Raw genomic sequence first — 23,435 nt, 5'->3', positions numbered from 1 at the left:
TTTTTTTCGTTTATTTCCTTTTGATTATGGTTCTCTGATAAATGTGTGATCTAACCTGTTATCCCACAGGTGCTCCAGTGAAGGCCTGTGGGATCATAGGGTAGATGTGTAAGTATCAGAGGACAGATCAGTGACACAACAGGGTTCCAGTTTTTTAACTTGACAAAAGGGAATGCAAACCAGTAAGGATTATAGTTTTCAAATTTACTTTCTATTATTAAAGATTTCTACCCCAAGTCTGGGTGTGGTGGCTCACACCTGTAATCCCAGCACTTTGGGAGTTCGAGGCAGGCGGATCACTTGAGTTCAAGACCAGCCTGGCCAACGTGGCGAAACCTCGTCCCTGCTAAAAATACAAAAGTTAGCCAGGAGTGGTGGCACATGCCTGTAGTCCCAGCTACTTAGGAGGCTGAGGCAGGAGAATCACTTAAACCTGGGAAGTGGAGGTTGCAGTGAGCGGAGATCATGCCACTGCACTCCAGCCTGGGTGACAGAGCGAGACTCTGTCTCGGGGGAAAAAATTAAAAATAGATTTCTACCCCAAAACACCATCTGCTACTTATCTGTAGTAATAATGATCTTTCATGTCTGTAAAATGCTTTGCAGTTTACCTAGTATTCTCCCATGTATTATTATTTCTTACAGTTTTCTGCAGTTAAAGAAACTAAAACTAGATCAGTTTGTCCATGTTCTCAAAGCTAATCTGTCAGAGCCAGAACTATTAATAGAACTCAGTTCTTTTGATTTTAATTGAGAGCTTTTTCATCAACACCTCAAGTGCCTTAAAGGCAGGAAAAAAATGTGAAGTACCTATTCTCCTGTCTTTCGTTTATTCCATGACAAGATGGAAGAGTAAACGATAAAGAATATAGTCACATTTCCAGCTGCATAATGATAAGTATTTTTCTATGTACTTAAAATGAGCAAGCTCTGGTTTACCTCTTGGTTATAGAAAAATAGTTGAGGAAAATGGGACATTATAAATACCATAATCATGTTTTTTATAGTTGATATTTCTTCAGGTTAAATGAAATTGCACATCTGCTTTTAATAAAGCACAGCACACTTGACTTAATACCATTGTTTTCGCAGCAAAATTCAACTTCTAGATTCTTATGACCCAGTTAGGTCTCTGACTGAAAATGTTCTTTATTTACTCTTTTCCACTCAATTCTGGCTTCGCTGGGAGCACAGGTTTAGTAATTTGATTAACAAATAGGCAGATAAAAGCAAAGAGGCAGCCTTCATGTTAATGTTGTAAAGACCTCTAGGGATTATTAAGAACGTGGATAAGCAGTCCCTACAATGACTCAAACAGAAAAATCTTCTGTCAAGGTGGAGAAACCAGTTGGAAAAGTATTTGGCAAGGGCTCTTGAGCTTGGCTAGTGACAACTGTAGACAACTTTATTGGAGTACATTGTGGCAAATAGGACTGAGCAACTGATTGTATGAAGACACTGCTCTTCCCTAGCACCTAAGTAACTTTCTTTCTTCCTTCTTAATTTGTTTTAATTCAGCTTCAAACACTGATTCAGGAGACTGACCCTGGTGCAGATTACCGCATTGATCGAGCTTTGAATGAAGCTTGTGAATCTGTAATCCAGACAGCCTGCAAACACATAAGATCCGGAGACCCAATGTAGGTTATCTTCTTTGTGGTATTTATCCATATTGTATTTTATTTGGCAGCACAGGGAACATTCCTTCAAATGACTTTTGGGTGGTTTGACATCTTAACTGAAATTTTGCTGAACAGGTTGAACATATACCAACTTTTATTAAAACTAGTAATGGAATTAAAACCTGGGATCTGCCTCATCCATGATATAGAGACATCTAGACCCAATATTGTGATGGTATTTATCGACAGTGACTGAGCATATATGGACCTATATATTAGGTTACTGAATAATTTTATATCACGATCAAATAAAAATGAAAGAGGTGGTACATACTTTGGCACTCTGTACTTTTCATCCTAGTTGTATATTGACTCATTGTATACATTGACTAGTTGGTAATCATTAGAAAATACTTGAAACAGAAAATAGAAATAGAAAACAAAATGTGGGCCGGGCGCGGTGGCTCAAGCCTGTAATCCCAGCACTTGGGGAGGCCGAGACGGGCGGATCACGAGGTCAGGAGATTGAGACCATCCTGGCTAACACGGTGAAACCCCGTCTCTACTAAAAAATACGAAAAACTAGCCGGGCGACGTGGTGGGCGCCTGTAGTTCCAGCTGCTCGGGAGGCTGAGGCAGGAGAATGGCGTAAACCCGGGAGGCAGAGCTTGCAGTGAGCTGAGATCCGGCCGCTGCACTCCAGCCTGGGTGGCAGAGCAAGACTCCGTCTCAAAAAAAAAAAAAAGAAAAGAAAATGTGGTAGTTGGAGGCAGTAGTAATGGACAAAATGGATACTAGAGTTGCAGCCAAGATCTAAAAAAGCTGAATAAATGCTATATTAAAGTATTAATTCTCATTTTATTTTTTATGATGTAAAAACAGCTCTTAAACCATGGCTGGATGCAGTAGCTCATGCCTGTAATTGTAGTGCTTTGGGAGGCCAAGGTGAGAGGATCACTTGAAGCCACGAGTTTGAAACCAGCCTGGGCAATATAGCTAGGCCACATAAAAGTTTTTAAAATCAGCTGGTGTGGTGGTGCATGCCTGTAGTCCCATCTGCTTGGGAGGTTAAGGTGGGAGGATTGCTTGAGCCCAGGAGTTCAAGGTTACAGTGAGTTATGATCATACCACTGCACTCCAGCCCAGATGACAGAGCAAAACCCTGTCTCAAAAAACCAAAGCAGGCCAGGCACGGTGGCTGACACCTGTAATCCCAGCACCTTGGGAGGCTGAGGCTGGCAGATCACCTGAGGTCTGGAGTTCGAGACAAGCCTCTACCCAACATGGAGAAACCCTGTCTCTACTAAAAATACAATTTTTTTTATTTTTATTTTTTATTTTTTTTTTGAGACAGAATCTTGCTCTGTAACCCAGGCTGGAGTGCAGTGGTGCGATCTCACTCACTGCGACCTCTGCCTCCCAGATCCCAGTTCAAGCAGTTCTCCTGGCTCAGCCTCCCAAGTAGTTGGGATTGCAGGCACACGACACCATGCCCAGCTAATTTTTGTGCTTTTAGTAGAGACGGGGTTTTACCATGTTGGTTAGGCTGGTCTGGAACTCCTGACCTCGTGACCCACCCGCCTTGGCCTCCCAAAGTGCTGGGATTACAGGCATGAAGGAAAACCACCCCACCCAGCCAGAAATACAAAATCAGTGGGACGTTGGTGGCGCATACCTGTAATCCCAGTTACTCAGGAGGCTGAGGCAGGTGGAGCCAAGATTGTGCCATTGCACTCCAGCCGGGGCGACAAGAGCAAAACTCCATCTCAGAAAAAAAAAAAAAAAAAAAAAAAAACAGTTGCAAGTGAGGACAGCTTTCCCATTCTGCAGAAATCTGTATAACCTGCAGCTGGCCATACCCAGCAACAAAGTGAGTATAGTCCATGTCTATCTCATTCTGCTGTGCAGGAACTCCTGCTGTCCATGCTGTGCTAGAGAGTTAGAAAATCATGTTCTTCCTCAAAGCTTTCTATGTGGTTAAACACACTTAAAACTAATTACGAATATTTACCAATGTAAAAATAACCACATCAAACAAAGAGGGGCAGAGGAGAGGGAAGAAGGAAGAACTGCTACAGATGAAAATACATTTAAGATACTTATCAGTTAACCTTTTCTGGATCCTGATTTGGACACACTTGTAAAAAAAAAAAAAAAAAATTGAAAATATTTGGGCCGGGCACCGTGGCTCACGCCTGTAATCTAAGTACTTTGAGAGGCCAAGGCAGGCAGATCACAAGGTCAGGAGATCGAGACCATCCTGGCTAATAGTGAAACCCCATCTCTACTAAAAATACAAAAAAATTAGCCAGGCGTAGTGGCGGGCGCCTGTAGTCCCAGCTACTTGGGAGGCTGAGGCAGGAGAATGGTGTGAACCCTGGAGGCGGAGCTTGCAGTGAGCTGAGATTGTGCCGCTGCACTCCAGCCTGGGTGACAGAGTGAGACTCTGTCTCAAGAAAAAAAAAAAAATTTTGAAAACTAACAGAGTATTACATGATAGTAAAGCTTTTAAAATAATTTCTTGGTGGTGTGATAATGGTATTAAGTCCTTATATTTTAAAGAAACATGCTGAAATATTTACAAATGAAATGATGAGGTATCTGGGATTTTGCTTGAAAATATCAGCAAAGAGGCCTAGAGTTAAAACAGACTTGGCCATAGATTGATAAAGTTATGGGAAGGTGGCTGTTACATGATTCTCTACTTCTTTGTGTGTTGGAAAGTTTTCATAACCAGTTAAAAATACAGCAGCTGCACACTGCTCTTGTGCATGCAGAGTCTTAAGTGCTGAGTGGCTCTAAAGTTGATCGAAGGCATAACCACTGTCAGATTCAGTTAACTTGAGTGATTCTCAGAAAAATAAATCTGATTGCCCTAAGAAAATAACTAAAAGACTTCTTCTATGGACCAGGGAAATATTATATTGACATAGAGTTCTGAACACTTCCCTCTTGTTACAATTTTACCCATTTTATGGCTAGGATCTTGTCCTGCCTGATGGAACATTTATACACAGAGAAGATGGTGGAAGATTGTGAACACCGTCTTTTAGAGCTGCAGTATTTCATCTCCCGGGATTGGAAGTGAGTATTTTGAAGCCAAAGTAAATGTATTGCCTTAGCCTGTTCTCCTCTGTAGTCATAATTACCTGTATTTATTAAAATAATCAGTAGGAAACTCTTTTTGTTCAGTTCTGGTACAGCTAACACACTCCAATCCCCTGAAAAACTATTCTTTATCACTTGCAGAACATTATCTAAAAGCAGAGTCGGCCCGCTACCAGCCTGTGCCACACATCCTTGTTCACCACTACTTTGGAAGTCAGGGTCAAAATGTTTCTGATACTACAAAGATGTGTCTAGTAAGAACTATGGTACCTGTGGGGGTGGCAAAAGTGCCTTCAGATATGTCTCTAAGAAGATAATAGTGTAGTTGTATTTTTATTGATTTGCAGTGGATATGGGAATTTGCTTTTATTTATTCAGAATTATTGAATTAAGTCTGTCTTAAGAGGTTTTTGTCAGTAAGTGACAAGTTGATTCTCTAATTTCCCTCTCATTCTGTTAACAAAAAGCGGCGGGGGTGGGAGGATGAACTGGGAGAAGGATCTGTATTACAGCCAGAATCACTAAGTTCATTGGCTGCCATTCCCCTCCTCTTTCTGTATCTTGCTTTCTCTCCTTACCTCCAAAGCAGCCAGTACTGGATCCGACTGTTTCTGTAGCCTTTCAAGTTCAGTGGCTTCTCCATTCGGTTGTTAAGCCACCATGGTGTGGTAGTTAACTATTTTTGGTGATTAATATATACTTTGGCCAGGCGCGGTGGCTCACACCTATAATCCCAGCAGTTTGGGAGGCCTAGGCAGGAGGATTGCTTGAGGCCAGCAGTTTAAGGCCAGCCTGGTCAACATAACAAGACCTGGTCTCTACAAAAACTAAAAAAAATTAGCCATACAGGTATGTCAGTGTGCACCTGTAGTCCTAGCTACTCGGGAGGCTGAAGCAGGAGATTTACTTGAGCCCAGGAGCTGTAGGTTACAGTGAGCTGTGATCATGCCACTGCATGCTAACAGTGAGACCCTATCTCAAAAAATGTGTATGTGTGGTTTGCCCACATACTTCACTAGAAAGAGATTACTTGAAGATTCAGTGTATTCTTACTTCTGTTCCTTCAAATTAGCTCTGGAAAGGACTACAGAAAGCTTGGCTGTAATTTCCCTTCGCTTACTCAGGCCATCTAAGCCTAAATAGTCTACTGAGTGTATTGCCTTAATCAAAATCACATTTTCTCCTCTTTAATTCCTTCCCCCATAATAATAAAAAAAAAGTTCTGCATAGTTACTCATTAAATATTAGGTTTTTTGTTTGTTTGTTTTGTTTTGTTTTGTTTTGAGATGGAGTCTCACTCTGTCACCAGACTGGAGTGCAGTGGGGATCTTGACTCACTGCAACCTCCCACTCCCTGGTTCAAGCAATTCTTCTGCCTCAGCTTCCTGAGTAGCTGGGATTACAGGTGTGTGCCACCATGCCCAGCTAATTTTTGTATTTTTAGTAGAGACGGGGTTTCACCTTGCTGGCCAGGATGGTCTTGATCTCCTGACCTCGTGATCCGCCTGTCTCAGCCTCCCAAAGTGCTGGGATTACAGGCGTGAGCCACCGTGCCCAGCCCTAAATATTAGTTCTTAATAGTCCCTCATTAAATATTAGCTTTTTTCTCCCATTAACTAGCCCTCTACCAAAGTTGACAATATAACATGGACAGAATTAAGCATGCCCTGGTCTGATTTGGGGAAGCAGGCTCATTGTCTAATCTACAGTCTCCAGATTCAGAGTTAAATGTCAAGGCTCATGAATTGATAAGCACACTCAAGTAACCAAAAAGATTACTTCCTGTGCAAGGGGGCACCTTGCACAGGAAGAAGAGAGAAAACTGAATAGGAGACTATCTATCTTACCATTTCCTGATCTTACTGAATCTAATATATTACATAGGATTGAACTTCATTCCTACTTAGAAAAAGGTGTTTAGTAAAAAGTATTAAGTAAAAAGTTGTGAATTGCCTGGTATTGGCTACAGCTCTAGTTTTCTGTTTTCAACCAGGGCATGTGAGTGCTAAGTCTGTTATTAAAATGTTAGGTATCTAACAAAGCCAAGATATCTTTGAGAGAGAATCTAAATCTTCTGTAGAAGGTTAACAAACTTGTATAGAAAGTTATCCTCCTGCCTAAGCCTCCCACAGTGCTGACTACTGTGTGTTCATTAAGAACAGAATTCATGGCCGGGTGCAGTGGCTTATGCCTGTAATCCCAGCAATTTGCGAGGCCAAGGCAGGCTGATTGCTTGAACTCAAGAGTTTGAGACCTGCCGGGACAACATGGCGAGACTGTCTCTACCAAAAATGTCAAAAAAGAGCCTGGTGTGTGCCTGTTGCCCCAGCTACTTGGGAGGCTGAGGTGGGAGGATTGCTTTCAAGCCCCGGGGGCAGAGGTTCCACTGAGCCAAGATAGCGCCACTGCACTCCAGCCTGAGTGACAGATTGAGAGATGCTGTGTCAAAAAAAAAAAAAAAAATTCAGGAATATACTTTTACATATCTTCTGTCTCCACGCCCCGGAAGTGATTATCAATGAGTATACAAGCAAGCACCTTGTAAAAACCCTTAGCCTGTGTTAGAAGGAAATGTCTGTTAATTAGTGGTTGTCTTTTAACTCTTAACCTTATAGGCTGGACCCTGTCCTATACCGCAAGTGCCAGGGAGATGCTTCTCGTCTTTGCCACACCCACGGTTGGAATGAGACCAGTGAATTTATGCCTCAGGGAGCTGTGTTCTCTTGTTTATACAGACACGCCTACCGCACTGAGGAACAGGGAAGGAGGGTATGCAGTGAATATCGACTTCATTTCTTCTTATTGTCATTTGGTTTTTAAATTGTTTGCTATATGTTCTTCAGATTTTAGTCGTCTTAGGAAAACTTGCGGGGAGAGGATTGCTGCATTTCTAGAAACTTCTTCATTCCATGAGTGCTCTTGGAGTTGCCCTACCAGTTTCTATCATCTGATTTTATGTTTTAAACAAAGTGGGTGGGGGAAGATTTCCAGATTTTTTTTTTAATTCCCAAAATCTGAATCACAAATGGACAATTAAATTCTGCTGTCCTAACTTTATTTAGGTTTAAGGATCCGTTAGAAGCTTTTAGCCAGGCCAGAAATGACTTTTAGGCTTCTCCTCTTGGCAGGCGAACACATTCGCATTGTCTGCCCATGGACTGGTTGGAGCAGAAACCTCCATACCTCAATCTCTTGGTATTTGTCTGCCCCAACTGCTGCCTTTTGTTGGGATGTTTGTGTGTGCTTGGCTCTCGGCAGCATCGGCTGCTTCCCGGGGTGCACTGACATGCACTTGTTCTCCACGATGGCTTTCTCTACCTTCTGAGGTGCTCCATTATCAGTCCTGCCTTTGTTCCAGAGAGTTGAGACGGTATCACTTCTCATCCATCCTTAGAAATACCCTTCTGAGCTTAATGTAAAAGCCTGGCATCCAGAATGAGGGGACTCAGAAGGAAATGGCATAGTTGCTGTACCCTAACCCAGTGTTTATACTGCTGTGTAAGAAAACTGGGAATTTGTTGTTATTTTTTTTTTCCATGTAATGAGCCTCTCATTAATCATGGGGGCTCCCAAATCCTGGCATCTTTCTAGTCACTATAGTGAGAGGGTAGGTTTCTTCTCTTTTAAATAAGAAAGAGTTGGAGTCTGGGGTGCTAGTTTTCTTTTCTTTTTTCTTTTTAATTGAAGTGAAATTCACATGACATAAAATTAATCTTTTTTTTTTTTTTTTTTGAGACAAAGTCTCACTCTGTCAGCCAGGCTGGAGTGCAGTGGTGCGATCTTGGCTCACTGTAACCTCTTCCTCCTGGGTTTGAGCGAGTCTCCTGCCTCAGCCTCCCGAGTAGCTGGGATTACAGGTGCCTGCCATAACGTCTTGCTAATTTTTTTTTTTTTTTTTGTATTTTTAATAGAGATGGGGTTTCACCATGTTGGCCAGGTTGGTCTTGAACTCCTGACCTCAGGTGATCCACCCACCTGGGCCTCCTAGAGGGCTTGGATTACAGGCATGAGCCACCACACTCGGCCAAATTAACCTTTTTTTTTTTTTGAAATGGAGTTTTGCTTTTGTTGGACCAGGCTGGAGTGCAGTGGCACGATCTTGGCTCACCACAATCTCCGCCTCCTGGGTTCAACATTTACGGTGTTTTGTGGTCATCATGTCTATCTAGTTTCAAAACACTCCGTGACTCCAAAAGGAAACCCTGTGTTCATTAAACAGTTACTTTCCATCCCTCCTGCCCCAGGTATGCTGGCTTTTTTTTCTTTTTTGCAGGAGAGACTAACTGTACCTGTCACTAACAGCTTTGTCATGGCCCTTGGAAAAATATTAGTTTTCACCTGCTTTACCCTCTGCTAATTCTGCATAGCTCATCCAGAAGAGTCTAGTCCTGTCTCATCAAAACTGTTATATCTACATTTTCCTGCTTTTCCTGATATAGGTCATTTTGAACTCATTTCTCCTGAATCAAGTATATATGCTGTCTTGAATTGGATCTGACCTTCTACTTGGCGTTCATAGACTGACAAATTAGTTTTGCTAAACAAAACAGCAAACCCAAAACTTTCCAACTAACCTAGTCTGAATGAAGCCAGTTCACTTGTATCAGGATACTCTCATAAAGGAATGTTGTTTTATATATTATATTAGAAACTGCTGAATATGTATAATTGCATTCCTAAAGACAGGGGCTTTTTGAAGCCTCCTGCACATTTTATTTATTTTTTTAATTTGTTTTTTTGAGACAGAGTTTCACTCTTGTTTCCCAGGCTGGAGTGCAGTGGTGCAATCTCGGCTTACCACAACCTCCACCTCCCGGATTCAAGTGATTCTTCTGCCTCAGCCTCCCGAGTAGCTAGGATTACAGGCATGTGCCACTATGCCTGGCTGATTTCATATTTTTAGTAGAGACGGAGTTTCTCCATGTTGGTCAGGCTGGTCTCAAACTCCCCACCTCAGGTGATCCACCCGCCTCAGCCTCCCAAAGTGCTGGGATTACAGGTGTGAGCCACCGCACCTGGCCACAACATTTCATTTTTATTCTGGAAGATATTTGAGGTATAAAATTTGAAAGATAAAATTCAGGGTTATTTGTTAGTTTTCTCATAACTGGTTTATCTCATATCTTTGTGTTTTTGTTTTGTTAACCTTTCAAGTATTTAGCTCATTTTTTCTCATGCAGCTCTCACGGGAGTGCCGAGCTGAAGTCCAAAGGATCCTACACCAGCGTGCCATGGACGTCAAGCTGGATCCTGCCCTCCAGGATAAGTGCCTGATTGATCTGGGAAAATGGTGCAGTGAGAAAACAGAGACTGGACAGGTAGGTGACATCACTTTCTGTTTATCTTACAATAATGATGATAATGTTTAACGTTTTATGCAGAGTACAAACACCATAAAATCCATCTCTCTTACAGACATGATTTGTTGTGTTATTCAATATTTGCTCTGGAAGACATTCTCAGGAAAATTTTCTCTCTGGTCTTTGTATCAGGAATAGTTGGCAGCGAGTTTGTCTTTGCATTATGGTTATTGTATTTTGTAATTGATTATTTTTCCTTTTCCTATTGCTTCTTAAAACTTCTAGAGCCAAAGCTATGGCCTGCCTCTTCCAGGTATATAAGATTTCATGGTAGGCATTTTTGTAGTAAGCTTACTGTTGGCTCCATTTCACATCCTCTTAACTTAGTTTTGTTGTTTCTCATCTTTATTCATTTTACTCACTTTTAATTCATTTTCTCCATTAAGTCCTTTTGAGATAAGCAGGGTGTAAATCTGTGCATATGTGAGTGCTGGTCTGCATGAATAGTGAGCATGCCCTAGAACAGTCCCACAAAACATTTAGAAATGGAATTTTTTGTCCCCCGGTTGACTAATTGAAGCTCAGTGAAGTTAAGTATATATATTTCCTTAACCTAAAATTCAGTTCATTATATAGCCTCTGCATCTAGGAAGCAGAGGGAAGGAGCAGCTCCCAAGAATTCCCTGCGTGCTGTGACTGGCTCCTTAGGACTGTGTCCCAGTTTAAGGGAAAGAAGGAAAGATGCATGACTGCAGGTTATATGGGAAGCTAGCTGTCTTCCATCTGAATGCAGGATACTCAGCAGTAGGAATAGCTGCGTGTTTAAAGCCACATAAATACTCAAGGAGTGAACTCAGGTTTCTGGGTTCCATTTGTACCACTACAAAACCCCATCTGAAAGTACAGTATGAAAAAGTCACACATACAGGAATTGGACATTTTAAAGGAGAAACGTGGTTGCCTACTCAGATCTGTTGAACATAGGACTATCATGTTCGGCAGTCTGTTTCCTGAGCCTGCTACAATTCTGTTGGGTATATTATTAGAAAATGCTTATAGTTGTCCAATGAAACAAGGGATATGGTGATTTGGAATCCTAGCGAATAGTTTCCTTTAGAACCCCCAGTAAAGTAAACTTTAGAAAGCTGCACTACATTGCAGCCCATCGTGGAGAAGCTAAACTTAAGAACTTTTCTTTTTTTGTTGTTTTTGAGACAGAGTTCTCGGCTCACTGCAACCTCTGCCTCCCGGGTTCAAGCAATTCTCGGGCCCCAGACTCCTGAGTAGCTGGGATTACAGGCACCTGCCACCACACCCACCTCATTTTTTGTATTTTAGTAGAGACAGGGTTTCACCATGTTACCCAGGCTGGTCTCAAACTCCTGAGCTCAGGCAATCCACCCGTCTCGGCCTCCCAAAGTGCTGGGATTACAGATGTGAGCCACTGCAACCAGCCAGGATTCTATTAATAGGATCTTTCTTTTAGCCATTTATTTTACTCCCAAAAGTTTAGTGTGTTTTCCCTTAGCTTTTCTTTTTCTTCTTCTTCCATTCTGGCTGTTGCGTAGTTCCTTCAACTCTTCTCTTCCCCTTACATTCTAATTCTGAAACAGAGAGATTCTTGCATAATAGTAAGTTAAACTTGATCCTTCAAACAGCGCACTTTGCTGAGAAATAGCTGGTGATACGCTTTGTGAAAGCGAGCTGATATTATACTTGAAACCTCTAAACCTGTAAACCTCTAGAAGGCATAGTAATAGATGAATGCTACAGACAGCTCCAGCTTGGTGTCCAAAGCCCAGACAAGATAGCTTTTAGCTACCCAAACCCCAGTGTGTTCACTTGTTTTTCTTCAGAGGACCCTTTTGACGTATACTGGAGTTAGAATCCCAGATCTGACTTGCAGGAGCTATCAGTTCTATCCTGTGTTCCAGTCCCCTGGTCCCCAGTTACTTTGCCAATAAAGAGTCTTAAAATAATCTGTGCTCTTCACTATGAATTTGTCTGATGATCATTATTAAAGTGCACATTTAAAATGCGAGGTGACAAATTATCAAAGCACAGATTAAAAATGGAATCAAGGCCTGATAAGGTTTTTAGACTTTGAGGACAATTGAAGATTGATTCTCCTTGCACTTGTAGATTTGGCCTTCTGCGGGATTTGCACGGCTCTTTTTTTGTGTTGTTTTGTTTTTTGAGACGGAGTTTCAGTCTTGCTGCCCAGGCTGGAGTGCAGTGACACGATCTTGGCTTACTGCAGCCTCCGCCTCTTGGGTTCAAGTGATTCTCTTGCCTTAGTCTCCTGAGTAGCTGGGATTACAGGCGCACGCCACCACACCCGGCTAATTTTTGTATTTTTAGTAGGGAAGGGGTTTCACCATGTTGGCCAGGCTTGTCTCGAACTCCTGACCCCAAGTGATCCACCCACCTCAGCCTCCCAAAGTGCTGGGATCACAGGCGTGAGTCACCGTGCTCAGCCTTTGCATGGCTCTTGTACCCACTCGGCCCTCATAACCAGCCTGCTACATCAAGTAATTACCTTTTCAACAATCTTAGTCTGGGGAATTAAGCAAAACTTTTGTGTCCTGTTCAGTGAGGTAGTTTTAAAAAAAAGAGAAAGAAGGACCACTGAAAAGGGAAGTGTCATGACACTGATGTCCCCTTCTCTTGTTCGTGTATGTGACTGATAAATGCCAGTGGCTTGCCTTTATGTTTGCAGGAGCTGGAGTGCCTCCAGGACCATCTGGATGACTTGGTGGTGGAGTGTAGAGATGTAGTTGGCAACCTCACTGAGTTAGAATCAGAGGTAAGTGGTATGCAGCTTACTCATTAGAGGAGAGTGGCTGCCAGCATCCTGGCCTTTTTCATTTGGTTCTTCTGTTTCTAGACTCCTGAGAGTGCAGATTCGCTGTCAATCAAAAGAAACCTGATCAGATTCTCCATATTAGCTTTATAAAGAAGTATATTGTGTTGCTTTGTGAGCCCGTTCCCTCGTTTCTCTAGAACAACACTCTCTGTAGCCCTTTGGTTTTCTTCATAAATTAGATTTATCATAGTCATTAGACTTGCCTCTCTTTCCCCCTTAAGATAGCAGCTGTGTGGTGGTGGCTCACGCCTGTAATCCTAGCAGGCCGAGGCAGGCAGATCACAAGGTCAAGAGATTGAGATCATCCTGGCCAACATGGTGAAACCCCATCTCTACTAAAAATACAAAATTTAGCTGGGTGTGGTGGCACACACCTGTAGTGCCAGGTACTTGGGAGGCTGAGGCAGGAGAATCATTTGAACCCGGGTGGTGGAGGTTGCAGTGAGCAGAGATTGTACCACTGCACTCCAGCCTGGGCAACAGAGGGGAAAACTCTGTCTCAAAAAAAAATAAATAAATAGCAAGTGTACTTCACATCATAGTCACATTCAAGAGCAATCTACACATTCCCCTTCTCTCATCCCTTGCTCTTTTAGTTAGGTCATTTGGTAATGTTTGTGTGTTTCATAACATAAAAGCTGGGGACTCCCAGCTAAGCATGGAAGATTGAATACATATGTTTATCCCTGTTCCATCCTGAAACCCACTAAAATATTTTTAAAATGGGATTAGAGGCCAGGCGCAGTGACTCACACCTGTAATCCCAGCACTTTGGGAGGCTGAGGCAGGTGGATCACGAGGTCAGAAGATCAAGACCATCCTGGCTAACAGGGTGAAACCCTGTCTCTACTAAAAATACAAAAAAATTAGCCAGGCGTGGTAGTGGGCACCTGTAGTCCCAGCTACTCGGGAGGCTGAGGCAGGCGAATGGCGTGAACACAGGAGGTGGAGCTTGCAGTGAGCCGAGATCACACCACTGCACTCCAGCCTGGGCAACAGAGCAAGACTCCGTCTCAAAAAAAAAAAAGATCAAGACCATCCTGGCCAACATGGTAAAACCCTGTCTCTACTAAAAATACAAAAATTATCTGGGCGTGGTGGCAGGCGCCTGTAGTGCCAGGTACTTGGGAGGCTGAGGCAGGAGAATCACTTGAACCCAGGAAGGGGAGCTTACAGTGAGCTGAGATTGTGACATTGCACTCCCGCCTGGGCCACAGAGCCAGACTCCGTCTCTACAAAAAAAAAAAAAAAAAAAGGGATTAGGAACCCTCATAAAGCACTGGGATGTTATTTAGAAATACAGAGGAGGGCAGCTAAAAATGTTAAAGTTATTTTGTGGGGCCAGAAATCAGAGAAGTGGGGAACTATCATTTTGTCTTAAACCTTTTAGTACTCTATTTGAATTGTCAAAATTGGCATTACATAAAATTACATTTCTCAACCAGTTCTTTTTTGCTTTCTAGTTTTCAGAAGTTCATTGCCTTCTCTCATTTTGTCATCTCCTCTCACATTCTTATTGTCATCATGGACTTATGAGAGCAGTCTGAGTGTATAGCTCTTTAAAGGAAGGTGTTTTTTCAGGAGCTAGTGTTGCACGGGTTTCTCTGTTTAAAGGCATTATTAGTATGTGTTCCCCAGAAACAGTGGTTTGGCATCTGCTTTGAGGGCAGTGCTCTGGCTTATGAGCTTATAAACTGAAGATGGATATCAGTTACCCCTGTTTTCATTTTGAACTGCTTAGCATTTTGGGAAAATCTCCAAAGGCTTTGCATACTCTAATGTTATTGCCACATGGGTTTTTACCTCACTTTTCTTAATTCTGCCTTCTCATTTGTTCAGGCCGAAAGGGAATATGCCTCTAAAAATTTGCCTTTCAAAGTAAAACAGAGGAGGAGTTCTATATTTATTCTGAGGCTATCTACTTCAAATACTAGAATCGTTTCCAAAAGTATATTTTAGATTATTTGCCCATCAGATATTACTGATTCAGAAAGAGAAACTGCTCCTCCTCCACCCCAGGTCTTTCTAAAGCAGAAACATTAATATATTTAATCTTCTACAGGATATTCAAATAGAAGCTTTGCTGATGAGAGCCTGTGAGCCCATAATTCAGAACTTTTGCCACGTAAGTGATATCTGGAGGGGCAAGGGTTAAAAACAGAAACAAATTCACAGGGACTCTGCCCTGAGTATCTCGGACTCATCTCTGTCTTCAGCATGTATTACTCTTGAGTGTTAGCCAGCTTTAACAAGTTAAAATTAAAAATGTAAACGGCCCAGGTGTGGTGACCAATACCTGTAATCCCAGCACTTTGAAGCCAAGGAGGGCAGATCACTTGAGCCCAGGATTTCAAGACTGGCCTGGGCAACTTGGCAAAACTCTGTCTCTACAAAAAATAGAAAAAAGTAACTGAGCGTGGTGGTGCACACCTGTAGTTCCAGTTACTCAGGCAGCAGAGGGGGGAGGATCTCTTGAGCTCAGGAGGTCAAGGCTACAGTGAGCCGTGATTGTGCCACTGCACTCCAGTCTGGGCAACAGAGTGAGACCCTGTCTGAAAGAAAAAAGAAAAAGTAAACAAGATCAAGAGAGAGGTGCCACCATTCTGGAAGCTGTGTTTGATTAACTTTTGTGGGTAAAAGCAAGTTTGTGGCTGGCAGCAGTTACTGAGTTGCCCTTTTTAAGAAGAGATGGAACACGGAAGCCCCCATTAGTGTGGCAGAGTTGATTCCAGTACATCAGCATAAGAATTGTTATCATCAGTCCAGGAATTGTTAGCAGTAATAGTGGCTCCTCCTTCCAACTGTCTCCTAGTACCTCAATATTGAGTGAATTCTGATTATTTCATATTTATTTACTGAACTACTTAAATTGTGGAAGTGAAACATACCCAGGAACCTTTAGGATCTGACAGTTGGGAGGCTATGTTAGATATTATCCCAAAAGCCAGCTGCTTTTGGGAAACTGAAAAAAAAGCATATATTCTTGTCTCATTCGGAACACAGTGCTGTGTCAGTTTTATGCCACTGAATGTATACTGTTGTGATTCCTCACACTTATTTTGATTACGATTTATGGTGTGTCTTTTTTTTTGTGAGAGCTTCTAGAATCAACCCTGCTTGCATTTATTTCAGACTGGGCTACAAGTTTTGTTCATTAATTGTTACCAATGAAGTGTAAATGCATGCTGTCTCTCCCAGGATGTGGCAGATAACCAGATAGACTCTGGGGACCTAATGGAGTGTCTGATACAGAACAAACACCAGAAGGACATGAATGAGAAGTGTGCCATCGGAGTCACCCACTTCCAGCTGGTCAGTGACACCTGGCTGCCGATTTCCCATCATAGCTGCCTGGATGGTGACTGAATCCCTTCCTTTTTTGGAACATCAGAGCACCTCTGATAAAAATTTTTCTGTTAAAAATTTTTTTCCAGCCAGGCACGGTGGCTCATGCCTGTAATCCCAGCACTTTGGGAGGCTGAGGTGGGTGGATCACTGAGGCCAGGAGTTCGAGACCAATCTGGGCAACATGGTGAAACTCCATCTCTACTGAAAATACAAAATTAGCCAGGCATGGTGGCACGCATCTGTAATCCCAGCTGTTTGAAAGGCTGAGGCAGGAGAATTGCTTGAACCTGGGAGGCGGAGGTTGTAGTGAGCTGAGATCACTGCAGTCCAACCTGGGCAACAGAGCAAGCTTCCATCTCAACAGTAACAACAAAAAAATCATTTTTTCCAGCCAGGCGTGGTTGGCTCATGCCTGTAATGTCAGCACTTTGGGAGGCTGAGGCAGGCTGATCACCTGAGGTCAGGAACTCGAGACCAGCCTGGCCAACATGGTGAAACCCTGTCTCTACAAAAAATACAAAATTAGCCAGGCATGATGGTGGGTGCCTGTAATCCCAGCTACTCAGGAGGCTGAGGCAGGAGAATCGCTTGAACCCGGGAAGCAGAGGTTGCAGTGAGCTGAGATCGCATGACTGCACTCCACCCTGGATGACAAGAGAGAGGCTCTGTTTCAAAAAAAAAAAAAAAAATTTTTTTTTTTTTTTCCAAATGTACGTCCTATTTTTATTTAGGATAGATGGAAGGAAGGAGGGAGGGAGGGAGGGAGGCAGGCCTGTTGTCGGGGGAGTACTGGAGAGATGAGCAGGTCGTGATATCTCAGGTGTGGGGCAAGCCATGCAGGGTCTTGTGAGAGCTGTATGAAAAAGTGCCCCCTACCACTACTGACCACAAGTTGCCACCAGACTTCTGACTTTCTTTCTCTTCACCTTTCAGGTGCAGATGAAGGATTTTCGGTTTTCTTACAAGTTTAAAATGGCCTGCAAGGAGGACGTGTTGAAGCTTTGCCCAAACATAAAAAAGAAGTACGTAGCTTATAGTTGTTTCATTCCACCTTCCCGAAGTCCCTCTTAGCTCCAGGATGAGTATGCGAGATGTTAGGCAGCCCTGCTGCTGCCTGGTGGGGTCAGCCCTGGAGGCCTCCTGCATCTCTCCTTTGATAGCATGACAAACACTCGGACTGCCTGCACAGAGCATCTGGCGATGGTAGTTCTCACCTGGAGGTCCCATTGGCTAAAGGAGCATTTTTAATTTTTAATGTTTCCAGTTAAGCCATCTAACTGATGAAGTAGGGCTGGATTGTGTTCTTAGGGAAGCAGGGTGCAGTGTGAGTGAAAGAGGCGAACTGACTTCTTCCCTGCATCATCCCGTTATGTCATCTCGTCTAAGGTGCAGCAGTTTTTGTATTGGGTTAGATATTTAGTGAAAAAATAGAATCTTTATTCATTTAAGAACTAAGTCTTAATGAGGAAACTGATAAGCTTTTTCAGCGTGGTTGCTCAAATTCTTCCATGTTGCTCTTTGAAAGGGACATTTCTAGAACACTTGCCCTCATATAAACCAAATTCCCAGTTTGCTCAGGTTTCTCTACCTTTCAGGAGTGAGTTTCACAGTAGATCAAAGGTACAGTCCTAGAGTTAAGAGCAGCATTCGTCTGTGGTCACATGTTTTTAACACACATGTTGAACTGTCCTTGCATACATGTGCCCTGTCTGGCTTCCCCTTCCGTCAGGAATGTAGTCAGTCTTCACGCTGCTGCCTGCCTTTCATGACACCCCAAGTCAAATTGCAGCTTTTAGCACCCTGGGAAAAAAAAAACCATAAGCCTTACAGGAAGGACATTCCCCAGAAGGGCATCTTGAATTTTTAATGGTATGACCACCACCCCCCGCAGCCTGGCTCTCAGGCCATCTGCCCTCGTGAGGCTCCAGCCAGCTTCAAGCTTCTCTTTTCACCTGCAGGGTGGACGTGGTGATCTGCCTGAGCACGACCGTGCGCAACGACACTCTACAGGAAGCCAAGGAGCACAGGGTGTCCCTGAAGTGCCGCAGGCAGCTCCGCGTGGAGGAGCTGGAGATGGTAATGCCTCCCAGCCTCTGCTCCCAGAAACCACAGTGGGTCAGGGCTTGGAAAGCTGGGGAGAAGCTAGGGCAAAGGGGAGGCATTTTATCCACTACTGTGATGGTTAAGACTTGAATTCCTGTGCAAAAGTTTTACCATACCACCATTAGCTTCCTGTGTCATTCTTTTGATTTTGAATGATAAAACCTTTCTTCCCACATATAACTGGAAGTCCAGCTATGTAAGACAGGCTGTAACTAATCGTGTGATCCAATAACTGGATCAGTAATGTCCTCGGGCTGGGCGCGGTGGCTCATGCAGGTAATCCAGGCATTTTGGGAGGCCAAGGCAGGTGGATCGCTTGAGATCAGCAGTTGAAAATCATCCTGGCCAACGTGATGAACCCCTGCCTGTACTAAAAGAGACAGGCCAGCGAGGTGGCTCATGCCTGTAATCCCAGCACTTTGGGAGGCCAATGTCATTGAATCACTTGAGGTCAGGAGTTCAAGACCAGCCTGGCCAACATGACGAAACCCCATCTCTACTAAAAATACAAAACTTAGCCAGCTATGGTGGCACATACCTGTAATCCCAGCTACTTGGGAGACTGAGGCAGGAGAATCTCTTAAACCCAGGAATGGAGGTTGCAGTGAGCTGAGATGATGCCACTGTACTCCAGCCTGGGTGACAGAGCGAGATTCTCAAAAAAAGAGAGAGAGACTTATTTCAAGCTGAAAGATTTGGTTCCCTAACTTTGAGCCTAACTCTTTCATTAAAGTAATAATAAAAGTAGAACTCTACATTTATTGATGATTTTGACTTTCCAAAGTGATTTTCACATCTCAGCAGTCCTGTGAAGGACTAGATCAGGTGTTTCAGAGTAGACTTGGCATTCTATTTTGCAAAGAAGGTCCAAGGCCATGTAGCTAGTTGGTGACAGAATTGAAAGTAAAGCCTGATTCTCTTGCTGCAAGGCCACTTTGCTGGGTAGAAGCCAGAGTCACTAGACAAGATACAATCATCAAATAAGTCTATAGAACATTTGACATCTTCAGCCTAAATCAAAGTCACCTTTCCATGCTGGCTCCCTCATGTAGACAGAGGACATCCGCCTGGAGCCAGACCTATATGAAGCCTGCAAGAGTGACATCAAAAACTACTGTTCCACTGTGCAGTATGGCAATGCTCAGGTAACTTTTTGGTTTTCTTTTTTAATTGTAAAAGTAATGTTAAGGTAACATTTAATCTTTTCTCAAAAGCTGGTGCCCATAAGAAGGTAACATTTTAGTCATTAATTTTTTGCTGGTGAGACAGGACCCATCTCAGCCCTTCCAACCTAATCATCCCTCCTTAAGCTACATCAGGCTGCGTTTCCCTGAGTTCTTCACCTGCACTCCTCACTAATTCATTTTCTTCCCTCTTTCAGGTTACCTCATCCTTCCCTACTTTGTCTGCCTGGTAAACTCCTAATGATCCTTCAGATGCCTCCTCCTCTGTAGCATTCTCAATGCTCTGCACCTCCAAAATTAACTGTTTGTTCGCTGTGTTCCTATTGGACAGCAGTTGTTAACTAGACGTCACATGAGAATTTCCTAGGATACTTTTTTTTTAAATGCACAGAAACAGGACCCTATCCAGAATTGCCAGGAGTGAAGTACAAACCAAGTGATTTTTAAAAAAATATTCTCCTTACTACTCGGCTACCTCTTCTAGTTAAGGGCATTGCCATGGGTCTTCATCCTTTGAGATAATTACTTCATCGTCCTCTTGTATCATACTGTTGCTGGTGCAAAGTCTGATGTCAGTCTAAGTCTCGTTGCTTTGTGGTTAATCGATTTCTGATAGGTTTTAGAGTCTTCTCTTTATCTGTAATGGTCTGTAATTTCAGTGTGATGTGATTAGGTATGGTTTTTGTTTTGTGTGTGTTTCCGGTTGGCTCTTTCAGTCTCATAATCTGTGTCTTCCTTCAGTTCTGGGACATTCTCAATCATTGCTCTTTCACATATTGCTTTGCCTTTCCTTCCTTCTGGAACTCCTGTTAGACAATTGGAGCATCTGAGTCCATCTTCCATGTCTCTTTAAGTTTTTCTTTGGTACTTTTCATTTCTTTGTACTGCATTTTAGGTAATTCCTCATTCTGTTTCCCAGCATATAATTTATTCTTCAGCTCTGTCTATTCTACTCTAGAGAGACCACCAATCAAGTTTTGCTTTTCATTTCCTAGCTTTCTCGTTGCTGCTTTTCATAACTACCTGTTCTTGATTCTTATTTACTCGTGCCTTCTGTGTTGTTCTGAGGATTTTTAATATATTTTAAAATTCTGTTTTGATTGCTCTATTACCCCTTTCCGTCAGTTTTTGACTCCTTAGTTCATTTTATTTATCATCTTTCTTATGATATTAGTGTTCCTCAGGCCGGGCGCGGTGGCTCAAGCCTGTAATCCCAGCACTTTGGGAGGCCGAGGCGGGCGGATCACGAGGTCAGGAGATCGAGACCATCCTGGCTAACATGGTGAAACCCCGTCTCTACTAAAAAAATACAAAAAACTAGCCGGGCGAGGTGGCGGGCGCCTGTAGTTCCAGCTACTTGGGAGGCTGAGGCAGGAGAATGGCGTAAACCCGGGAGGTGGAGCTTGCAGTGAGCTGAGATCCGGCCACTGCACTCCAGCCTGGGCGACAGAGCGAGACTCCGTCTCAAAAAAAAAAAAAAAAAAAAATGATATTAGTGTTCCTCAACTAGTTAGTGATTATTGGCCATGCCTTGAGCATTTCCCAGAAGTCTTACGGCTTCCTGCTATAGCACCAGCTGCTGCACCTTCCCATCTGCTTTCCTTCTTTTCATGATATCTAAAGGTTTAGGGAAGGGAAGATTTCAGGATATACTTAATTCACTGTCTTAAAATTCATCTCATGACATTTTATGCTTTTGTATTTTGAGTGATAGCTCATATTTTTTTAATCATAGTTACTTGTTTACGTAAGTTTGCCATGTGCCACTGTGATTTTATCAGGCTGAGAATTGGGTCTGATTCATATCTAGCATCCAGTAGTCTTTCTTAGGTGGTAAATAGTGGATTGAATTGAACCTCCTGGTTTGTGCCCACTGTCTAGTTGGAGCTGTTGGCTCCGGGAAAATGCAGAGAGCCTATTGTGTGCTCCAGAGGGAATCTGGACAAGGAGCAGCTCTGGAAGGCAGAAGAAACCAGAAATCCTGGGTGTGTTTCTTTTCCATTAGACTCCAGCACAACCTGCCGGTCATCCCGAGTTTTTCTCTAGTTGGATTTGCTGTCGGCTTTAGGGTTGTAAATCCTTATCTTTGGTGATGTAATCCTGATTCCTATTGCCTGGGAATGAGAAATGGATAGAGAAATGGGAGGCACACTGGAACTGAATACTTAATTAGAACACATGGATGAGCAGTCCCTGACATCTGTTAACTTGACTGTAACTCTTTTGCCATAGATTATTGAATGTCTGAAGGAAAACAAGAAGCAGCTAAGCACCCGCTGCCACCAGAAAGTATTTAAGCTGCAGGAGACAGAGATGATGGACCCAGAGCTAGACTACACCCTCATGCGGGTCTGCAAGCAGATGATAAAGGTGAGGGGCTGACACCAAAGGCCGGGCACGGGTGAGCAGCAAAACAACAAAGCACAAACAATGGCAGCAACTTCCTCAGGCTCACCTTTCTCAAAGCGTGGTCCCTAGGCGAGCAGCAGCAGCACCCCCTGGGAGCCTGTGGGTTCCTGGGCCCCCCCTCCAGATCTGCTGAATCAGAAACTCTGGGATTAGAGCACGAAGCCCGTCTTAACAGCCTCCCCAGGGGATTCTGATGCAGGCTCAAGTTTGGAAACCACAGAACTGGGATAACTGACCTTACTGTGACCTGAAGCACAAGTAAATGGATGTGCAATAAATAAATGATTGGTTTTGAGGACAGTTCATGGTAGCTACACTGAGAAAGTCACCATCTAGTGTCCTGATCATCCATCTCCCACTTTCAGAAGATTTTTCTATTCTACGGGTTGTTTTGCTTCATTCTCTCCTCCAGCAGATGTTCCCTGCAGCAGGGCTGACCTAAGTACCTAGATGTCCGTTCCTTGATCTCGCCACACGTACACTAAACTCAAGGTTGGCCGGGCACGATGGTTCACACCTGTAATCCCGGCACTTTCAGAGGCCGAGGCAGGAGGATCACCTGAGGTCAGGAGTTTGAGACCAGCCTCGCCAACATGGTGAAACCCCATCTCTACTAAAAATACAAAAATTAGCCGGGTGTGGTGGCTCATGCCTGTAGTCCCAGCTACTCAGGAGGCTGAGGCAGGAGAATCACTCGAACCCGGGAGGCGGAGGCTATAGTGAGCCAGATCACACCACTGCACTCCAGCCTGAGTGACAGAGCAAGACTCTGTCTCAAAAAAGAAAAAAATGTTTTTTTAAAAAACTTAAAGATTCTAAGAATGCTCCTTTATTTCAGCTTTCCTTTAAAATAAAATGCTGCTTTTTACACTGTCAAATAAATTCCAGAGAGAATTTTGAAAGTTACAGTGTAAGTCTTTTTAATTGGCCTGATGAAATTGAGTCATATGTAGAAATGGAAATGTCAGGCTCTGATCTGAAAGAGCTTTGGAAAATTTTCTGAAAGTCAGTGAGCAGGCCAGGCGCGGTGGCTCAAGCCTGTAATCCCAGCACTTTGGGAGGCCGAGACGGGCGGATCATGAGGTCAGGAGATGGAGACCATCCTGGCTAACACGGTGAAAACCCTGTCTCCACTAAAAATACAAAAAACTAGCCGGGCGAGGTGGCGGGTGCCTGTAGTCCCAGCTACTCTGGAGGCTGAGGCAGGACAATGGCGTAAACCCGGGAGGCGGAGCTTGCAGTGAGCTGAGGTCTGGCCACCGCACTTCAGCCTGGGCGACAGAGCAAGACTCCGCCTCAAAAAAAAAAAGTCAGTGAGCAATCCATGTCTCAATAAGAAGATGTCAGCAGATTGTAATCACACACTTTAGAGAACTAGAAACAGAACTAGGAAGAGAGGCTCGATGCTCAAGTGTCTCAACCAGAGTTTATCAGACACTGTGACACTTGAAGACATGGATTAGCAGAACAGAGATGGAGTTTATTACTAGTCTAA

General features: G+C 43.4%; 1 protein-coding gene across 1 annotated transcript in view; it reads left to right on the top strand.

Annotated features, from left to right (window-relative positions):
• The window catches only part of GLG1 (golgi glycoprotein 1), a 160,151-nt gene that overhangs the window by 123,515 nt on the left and 13,201 nt on the right, over positions 1–23,435 (top strand). The window contains exons 9-19 of the mRNA XM_023202437.1: positions 1,519–1,640; positions 4,605–4,706; positions 7,346–7,499; positions 9,911–10,048; positions 12,750–12,836; positions 14,959–15,021; positions 16,095–16,208; positions 17,178–17,266; positions 18,203–18,320; positions 19,400–19,492; positions 21,764–21,901. Of these exons, the coding sequence (XP_023058205.1) occupies positions 1,519–1,640; positions 4,605–4,706; positions 7,346–7,499; positions 9,911–10,048; positions 12,750–12,836; positions 14,959–15,021; positions 16,095–16,208; positions 17,178–17,266; positions 18,203–18,320; positions 19,400–19,492; positions 21,764–21,901 (1,218 nt within the window). The remainder of the gene's footprint in view (positions 1–1,518; positions 1,641–4,604; positions 4,707–7,345; positions 7,500–9,910; positions 10,049–12,749; positions 12,837–14,958; positions 15,022–16,094; positions 16,209–17,177; positions 17,267–18,202; positions 18,321–19,399; positions 19,493–21,763; positions 21,902–23,435) is intronic.

The sequence above is a fragment of the Piliocolobus tephrosceles genome, chromosome 17, assembly GCF_002776525.5.
Source record: "Piliocolobus tephrosceles isolate RC106 chromosome 17, ASM277652v3, whole genome shotgun sequence".
Taxonomy (NCBI): Eukaryota; Metazoa; Chordata; class Mammalia; order Primates; family Cercopithecidae; genus Piliocolobus; species Piliocolobus tephrosceles.
The sequence above is the reverse complement of the archived record's forward strand: the minus strand, read 5'-3'. Positions and strand labels throughout refer to the sequence as shown.